The sequence below is a fragment of the Bactrocera dorsalis genome, unplaced genomic scaffold, assembly GCF_023373825.1.
Source record: "Bactrocera dorsalis isolate Fly_Bdor unplaced genomic scaffold, ASM2337382v1 BdCtg194, whole genome shotgun sequence".
Classification (NCBI taxonomy): Eukaryota; Metazoa; Arthropoda; class Insecta; order Diptera; family Tephritidae; genus Bactrocera; species Bactrocera dorsalis.
In genome coordinates this window covers 20,356-28,487 of record NW_026038245.1, presented here as the reverse complement: position 1 = coordinate 28,487, position 8,132 = coordinate 20,356, and the positions used below count along the sequence as shown (strand labels likewise).

The window sequence follows — 8,132 nt, the reverse complement described above, 5'->3', positions numbered from 1 at the left end:
GGGGTGAAGAGCAACCAGAAGCCGTTCAAGAACTGCCCATGCATCCCGAAAAATGCACTGTTTGGTGTGGTTTGTACGCTGGTGGAATCATTGGACCGTATTTTTTCAAAGATGCTGTTGGACGCAACGTTACGGTGAATGGCGATCGCTATCGTTCGATGCTAACAAACTTTTTGTTGCCAAAAATGGAAGAACTGAACTTGGTTGACATGTGGTTTCAACAAGATGGCGCTACATGCCACACAGCTCGCGATTCTATGGCCATTTTGAGGGAAAACTTCGGACAACAATTCATCTCAAGAAATGGACCCGTAAGTTGGCCACCAAGATCATGCGATTTAACGCCTTTAGACTATTTTTTGTGGGGCTACGTCAAGTCTAAAGTCTACAGAAATAAGCCAGCAACTATTCCAGCTTTGGAAGACAACATTTCCGAAGAAATTCGGGCTATTCCGGCCGAAATGCTCGAACAAGTTGCCCAAAATTGGACTTTCCGAATGGACCACCTAAGACGCAGCCGCGGTCAACATTTAAATGAAATTATCTTCAAAAAGTAAATGTCATGAACCAATCTAACGTTTCAAATAAAGAACCGATGAGATTTTGCAAATTTTATGCGTTTTTTTTTTAAAAAAAAGTTATCAAGCTCTTAAAAAATCACCCTTTATAAATAACATATATGCAATAAAAACCATATTGCATTCAGTTGTTGTCATTGAGGCCGTAAAGCTGTCAAACCTCATACCACAATACAAATTGTGTCAATCATATGGACATACTTAAAACTATTGTGGTAAGCAAGCAAGATGTGTGAAGTGTGCGGGAAAGCATAAGACCATAGAGTGTCAAAAACCTAATCAAAATCAACCAAAATGTTGTATCTATGGTGAGGCTCATCCTGCTAACTACAGAGGATGCGTAGTTGTGAAAAAAACTGCAAAATATTCGTGACCAAAGAAGTGGTACAAAGAAAACGACCCACGTCCTAAAAGCTCGGTTGTAAAAGATACCAAAAGCCTTCTAAAAAACGCAATACGCCAACCAATGGCTGAAAATAAAGTTTCAACAACACTTGTTCAAATGAAGCTAGCATTCTTCAACAAATCTTAGAAAAGCCTACAAAACAAAATGAGTTTACCATTGCACTTAAGAAGAGGCTTCAGAAGCTTGAAAAAGCAGTACAAAAAAATAAATAAATATGACAAAATTCTTAAGAATTATGCTATGAAACGCAAACAGCCCCACTGAACACCAAAATGAGCTAGAAACAATACTCACTACTGAAAAAATTGACGTATGCTTAATATCAGAGACCCAATTTAGCAAGCAAACTTACATTAAATTCATAAACTTCGAAATGTATAATGCAATACATCCGAACAGTTGTGCACGCGGAGGAGCTGCTATTATAATAAAAAGCAACATAAAACACCACGAAGAAAACAGCATATCTACTGAAGAATTTCAAGCAATAACGGTCACCACAGAAATAAAATGTCGTAGCTATCTAGGACTGATTCTTCTTCTTCTTTACTGGCGTAGACACCGCTTACGCGATTATAGCCGAGTCAACAACAGCGCGCCAGTCGTTTCTTCTCTTCGCTACGTGGCGCCAATTGGATATTCCAAGCGAGGCCAGGTCCTTCTCCACTTGGTCCTTCCAACGGAATGGAGGTCTTCCTCTTCCTCTGCTTCCCGCGGCGGGTACTGCGTCGAATACTTTCAGAGCTGGAGTGTTTTCATCCATCCGGACAACATGACCTAGCCAGCGTAGCCGCTGTCTTTTAATTCACTGAACTATGTCAATTGCGTCGTATATCTCGTACAGCCGTTAATCTAGAACTGATTAATAGCCATAAAAACCGATTTATAATGGGTGGTGATTATAATGCGAAACATACTCACTGGGGCTCGAGACTTACAACCGACAAGGGCAGAGAGTTATTGAAAGCTCTTCAATTGTCTGGGTACAGTATCATGTCTACTGGAACACCAACTTATTGGCCAACAGATCCACTTAAAAAACCATATCTTATTGATTTTTTTATTACAAAACATATCTCCTCAAATTATGTGTGCATAGAAAGCGGTTTAGATATGACCTCTGACCATTCACCAGTATATTTAACACTACACGAAAGTGTTGTTATTAAGGAACCTCCGCTTTCGCTAACAAATAAAAATACTGACTTGGAATACTTTAAGCAAATGCTATCCAAGTTGATAGTAACGTAAAAATAAGTTGTAATTCCGAGCTAGATAACGAAATCTTGAATTTGACAAATACAATTCAATATGCAGCCTGGAGTAGTACACCAACTAAAAGAAACATCACAGCAGGTCATAAGTATACCAAAGAAATTAAAGAAATGGAAAGAAAAGAAAAACGCCGATTACGCCGAAAGTGGCAACAAGCAAGATCTTCATCTGGCAAAACTTGTCTCAACAAATTGATAAAGGAATTTAAAAAAAACTTTGGAAGTGTACAAAAAAATGTTTCTCAACCCGTAACTCAGCATCATCCAATCAGAAAAGCAGACCAGACATGGGCCAAGAGCGATATCGAGAAATCAAATGTTTTTTCGGCATACCTTGAAGGTGTCTTCAAACCATATGAGACATCCAATGCAGCAGAAATGGAAACTCATACCAACGAAAATTATACCGAAATTCCTCTAATAACTAACGATGAGGTATGTGCAGAAATAAAAAAAAAAGGTGCGTGGAGTCACTACGAGCGGATGAAGTTATACTTCTTAGTGATATTCAGAAATGCATATCATTTTGTATGAAAGAAAACTAGAAAACTTAAATTCACATTTTATAAATTTATTATGCACATAAAATGAAGAATAAAGCAAAGTCTAAATGAATGAATTTTGACTCAGAAAGTAGTTCCGTCTCTTCGTTGCGGAAGAGAATATGCAGCGTAATCATCTCTCTTTTGTTCTTCGCCAATTTGGCTGCCGGATTGACTTGTGAAGATCAATTTTTTGTTGGTGACATATTCATATGTGTACGCATATGTATGTTTGTATGCTTGTGATTTATTTGTTCGGCAATGTATGCAAATATATGTACATATAAGTATATATGAATGTATGAACATGCAAGTCAATGCGCGCACATGCGTATACATACACTCATATGAGCATGTGCAGATACACAAGATAGGATAGAAGATGTATGCCTTTTAACATCGTATACTATACAAATAAATATTTTTCTTACTAATAGAAATTAAAATAAAGAAAAATATTTATTTTTATAGTATACGATGTTAAAAGCAAAAAATTAAAAATTTATTCTGTCGGGATTCGAACCTGGGACCTGTGTTAGCATCTTGACTTTCCAAGCGCTTACCACCAACACCACCATTGACAATTAGGTTGCGCTGACTTAAGTATGATTTGGTTATTCATGCAAGAAACATACAATGGTTCTAATAATTTTGTTTAAGTATAGAAATATACATACTTTGTAGAACATTTGCTTTCGCAATAAATTTATCACAGCAATATACATATACATAATATGTATATACATATATATAATATTGCTGTAATAAATTTAATTTCTATTAGTAATAAAAATATTAATTTGTATAGTATACGATCTTAAAAGCAAAAAATTAAAAATTTATTCTGTCGGGACTCGAACCTGGGACCTGTGTTAGCATCTTGACCTTCCAAGCGCTTACCACCAACACCACCATTGACAATTAGGTTGCGCTGACTTAAGCATGATGTGGTTATGAATGCAAGAAACATACGATGGTTCTAATAATTTTGTTTAAGTATATACATACTTTGTAGAACATTTGCTTTCGCAATAAATTTATCACAGCAATATACATATACTTACAGCCCGATTCTGTGCACTTGATAAATTCACCATCTTGCTTATTTATCAAAATTTATTATTTATCAAGTCTTTGGTATTCTGTGTCAAAAACCAAAAGCTCTTTTCTAGATAAATTATCAAGATGTCAAATGCTCTTGACAAATTCAACAGCTGTTTGTGAAAATATTGTGAACACATTTTAATTGTAATTTTGATTGAAATTAAATAAAATAAAATGGAAGAAGACATATTATTATTGTTGCTGTTAGAAGAGGAGGAAAATTTAGAAAATAGAGATCGCGCGCGTTATTTCAGGAGTTTGAGGGATTCTACTGATCCATTTGCCCTCAGTGAAAGTGAGTTCATGAAAAATTTCCGACTGCCGCGTGATATTTGCCGGAGTCTAATAGATGACTTACGGCCTCATGATCAACAAAAGACTTCATTGCCTTTGACCATTAGAGTCCTGGCAACTTTAAATTTCTTTGGTCACGGTTCCTACCAAAAATGTGTCGGTAATAACTGCAACTTGCCAATGAGTCAGTCGTCACTCTCGAGAAGTATGCGGGCCGTGGCCAAACTTATAGTAAAAGTTAAAGGAGAAGAAATAAAATTTCCTAGTTCCACTGAGGAAGAAAATATAGTCAGAACCGGGTATGTACATACATGTGTATTAAAACAATTGGATTCATCTAAATTCACTGAGTTCAATTTCAGATTTTTCACAAAATACGGAATAAAGAGTACCATAGGAGCAATCGACTGTACACATGTTGCAATTATTGCTCCTGCGTCAAATAATATTGAACGTCCCCTTGGCTTATATTTAAATAGGAAGGGCTTTTACAGCATTAATGTCGAAGCGGTATGTTTTGCTGTGTATAAACTTAATAACTGACATACATAAGTTAACTTTCCCAGGTATGTGATCACCGTTTATGCTTCACGTTTCTGAATGCTAAATTTCCGGGTGCGACACATGACTCTGGAATTTGGGCAACTTCTGACCTACGAGAGCATCTCATTCGTCAACACACCAATGACTCTGTAGGGCACCGAAGGGAGTCGTGGCTGATTGGTGACCAAGGTTACCCTTTAGAACCTTGGCTCTTAACACCGGTCGGAAATCCTAGTACTTCTCAAGAGCGAAAGTATAATAAGCTACATTGTACTGCCAGAAATTGTGTTGAAAGAGCGTTCGGAGTTTTAAAATCGCGTTTCAGATGTTTGCTGAAGCACCGGGTTCTACATTATTCCCATGAAACGTCCGCATTAATAATAAAGCAGTTGTGTTATACTGCATAATATAATTACGAAAGCTGGTATTACCATGCACGCGGTGGACAACGAGGTTGAAGAAGACTCTGACCATGTAGTTAATTCCGGTGACTCTTTGCAGTATACACGAGAAGGTGAAAGGATAAGGGCAAGATATATATCTACACTTTAACACATTATTACACTATACACTACATTACTACTAACAATATGCATATATACACTGCACAATGACATTACACATTAACCTACTCCTGTTACATTATCCGTCTATTATTACACAATATAACGACTGCTAACAATATGTGTATACACAAGTCATATGTAAACAGAATATCTAAACAGAAGCACACATCACCGCACTTAAAAGTAACCCCTGCATAGCCTGTGTCAGGCACATGCTAAGCTGCTCGGTCTGAGTCACGACATCTTCAGCTACAGAATAACACAACCAGATATAATTATTAACAACATTGTTTCATTAGTTTAATTCATTAGTTTTAATAATTTATTTTAATAAAAACAAATTCCATTAACATACATACATATGGATATGTACAAACAAGAAAACAAACAAGAAAACTAAATTTTGAAAAATAAGGAATTAAAAAAAATATAAAATGAATTTCAACTCTAATGACCAGAGTTTTGTTTCAAAACATTTATTAAATCTGCGACAACTCTTGTTAGGTCATGGATGGCATGTATTACTTCCCGGTGCTCCCGACGCTGTTCCTCTTCACGACGTTGCCTGTGCTCTTCAGCAGCATTCCTCTTTGCTATGTTAGCAATAAGAGTGCTAATAAGCTTATTGCGCTCCCCTCGTGATGGCCGTGATGTCCTGGCATCCGAATCGATGTCAATCTTAAAAAAAAAATATTATTAAAAACTACGTAAAGGCATATGTATGTTTGTATATATGAATATATATATATGGGCATATGTAAATACATATGCATTATGCAAATATGTATACATATACATATATGCATAACTATGTAATATGTATAGGTACTCATATAGATACGAGTATATTGGTGCGAATTCTTGGGTTCCAAATTTAAAGTTTGTTAAATTTATAAAAAGTTCGTATGAAGCTAAAATCTTGGGTTCATATGGATTTTCTTTGCGAATAAATAAAAGAAAAATAACCCAAAAAAAGAAAAAAAGCCAGTGCGTTTAACCAGTGGCCAGGGGTTTATGTACTTGGACATTGTAGAATAAAATAGAAATTACATACCTGATTATCCGGGCTAAATAACGGTGAATCATATGGAGATAGTGGGTTTGGCGATGGCAGTGTGTTTGGCGATGGCAGTGTGTTTGGCGATGGTAGTGGGCCTGGCGATGGCAGCGTGTTTGGCGATGGTAGTGCGGTTGGCGAAGGTAGTGGGTTTGGCGATGGCAGTGTGTTTGGCGATGGCAGTGTGTTTGGCGATGGTAGTGTGTTTGGCGATGGTAGTGGGCCTGGCGAAGGTAGTGCGGTTGGCGACAATAATAGGCTTGGCAGTGGTGCTGAACTAGGCAGCCCTAAACCAAAGCTTTCAACAGTTTCCACTCCATCCACAGCTATTGATCCAAAAGCTGCCAAAGATTTTTGTTCGAAATCAGTCAACGGCTTGCCACAGGGCCCCCCTCCAGTGAGCCTCTGCTCCATTTTTAAGCGCCTTGCCCGCGTACGTAGTTGGCTCTTCCAAACACCCATTGTCTGTAAATCAAAATCATTTAACAAATGTAGAAAATATCAGACGAATTACCTCTTTCCACTTAGCTGCAGTACGAGATGGCCCTCTGCACGCATTTAACTGCTCCGCCAGCTGCCGCCACAAATCCTGCATTTGTCGAGGCGATTTTGGCGTATTTTTTCCGATACCCATTTCCGGATGCGCGCGGCAAAATGAAATGTAAGTTTCTAATTGTTCGTGCGTAGCACGTTGGTTTTTTGGTTTCCTATAAATTGAATTAAATATTAAACCATTTATTTCTTTAAAATTAACAATTAATAATAATGAATACTTACGTTGTTGAAGAATCCATTTCGCACTAAACAGCTGATTTCTGTTTACATTATTTTGTTCACCACAGTATGGTGAAAAGCGATTCGTGCTGAAGCTTTAAGTTTTATAAATATTTGCACAGAATACCAAAAAGCTTTTGGCTTGATAAAAATCTTGATCAATAAACAATATTTTGATAATTTGTTAAGTGCACAGAATCGGTCTGATAATATGTATATACATATACATAACATTGCTGTGATGCCCTGAGAAGTATAGTCTTAATAAATTTATTTTTTAATTTTTTGCTTACTAATAGAAATTAAATTTATCACAGCAATATTATGAATATGTTTATGTATATTGCTGTGATAAATTTATTTTCTATTAGTAAGAAAAAATATTTATTAGTATAGATTTCCAAAAGCACAGAAATGATTCTGTGAATTTATTCATTAAAATCGCCACTCATAGGCTAGTTAGTGAAAAACGCTTCCTTCCTTCCTTCCTTTTCCTTCCTTATCGGCAAAATGAGTGCACAGTCAAGAACGTGGTAAAAACGCAGAAATCAGCCATCTTTGCTTTGCTTTCATTTGAACAATGTTGCCATTGCCCAATACGCATATATAGTTTTATGCAAATCTTTGTTTTCAATAACAATTTTTTACAATATAAAATATCAAAACTGAAAACAAACTATTAAAAATAGTTTATATATTTATAAATAATAGCATTCGACTCTGATTTTGAGTTATTTTAAGAAAATTTCAAACATATTGAACAGAATGAATTATAAAAGTTGATAATTATTGCAGTATATCGATATTGGCCACCCTGCGTTGTGAGAGAGCAATCAGCTGCGGCGTTTACGACGGCAAAAATCCAAATGTCGCAGATTCTCACGTCAACGTCACGTCAGAGTAGCGTTTTTCACTGTTCGATTACATTGCGCGCCCATAAGATAGGTCGTCCCAGCTAACACGACCCACGATTCTGCGTTGTTCACTAACCAGC

General features: G+C 36.5%; 2 protein-coding genes across 3 annotated transcripts; one reads left to right on the top strand and one right to left on the bottom strand.

Moving 5' to 3' along the window:
* The first annotated feature begins 3,855 nt into the window (after nucleotides 1-3,855).
* On the top strand, nucleotides 3,856-7,352 carry LOC125780198 (putative nuclease HARBI1). Of its 2 annotated transcripts, XM_049461991.1 has the most exons (3): nucleotides 3,856-4,497; nucleotides 4,561-4,708; nucleotides 4,765-7,352. In XM_049461991.1, the coding sequence occupies exons 1-3, from the start codon at nucleotides 4,079-4,081 to the stop codon at nucleotides 5,146-5,148; spliced, it is 951 nt and encodes a 316-aa protein (XP_049317948.1). In that variant the 5' UTR covers nucleotides 3,856-4,078; the 3' UTR covers nucleotides 5,149-7,352. The 2 variants fall into 2 exon arrangements, with proteins under 2 accessions (XP_049317948.1, XP_049317947.1); XM_049461990.1 differs by having other exon boundaries at nucleotides 3,856-4,708.
* Nucleotides 5,755-7,158, bottom strand: LOC125780199 (arp2/3 complex-activating protein rickA-like). Its single transcript, XM_049461992.1, has 4 exons — nucleotides 7,142-7,158; nucleotides 6,879-7,071; nucleotides 6,362-6,829; nucleotides 5,755-5,985 (listed from the first exon to the last, which is right to left on the bottom strand). The coding sequence occupies exons 1-4, from the start codon at nucleotides 7,156-7,158 to the stop codon at nucleotides 5,755-5,757; spliced, it is 909 nt and encodes a 302-aa protein (XP_049317949.1).
* Nucleotides 7,353-8,132: the final 780 nt, after the last annotated feature.

What these genes read in the sequence shown, in the direction of transcription:
- LOC125780198 (XM_049461990.1), top strand. Translation starts at nt 4,079, where the DNA reads ATGGAAGAAGACATATTATTATTGTTGCTGTTAGAAGAGGAGGAAAAT. An exon ending in ACAGCATTAATGTCGAAGCG is followed by an intron (nt 4,709 to 4,764) that starts GTATGTTTTGCT and finishes TAACTTTCCCAG; the next exon opens with GTATGTGATCACCGTTTATG.
- LOC125780199 (XM_049461992.1), bottom strand. An exon ending in CTGCAGCTAAGTGGAAAGAG is followed by an intron (nt 6,830 to 6,878) that starts GTAATTCGTCTG and finishes TTTGATTTACAG; the next exon opens with ACAATGGGTGTTTGGAAGAG. An exon ending in TATTTAGCCCGGATAATCAG is followed by an intron (nt 5,986 to 6,361) that starts GTATGTAATTTC and finishes TTTTTTTTTAAG; the next exon opens with ATTGACATCGATTCGGATGC.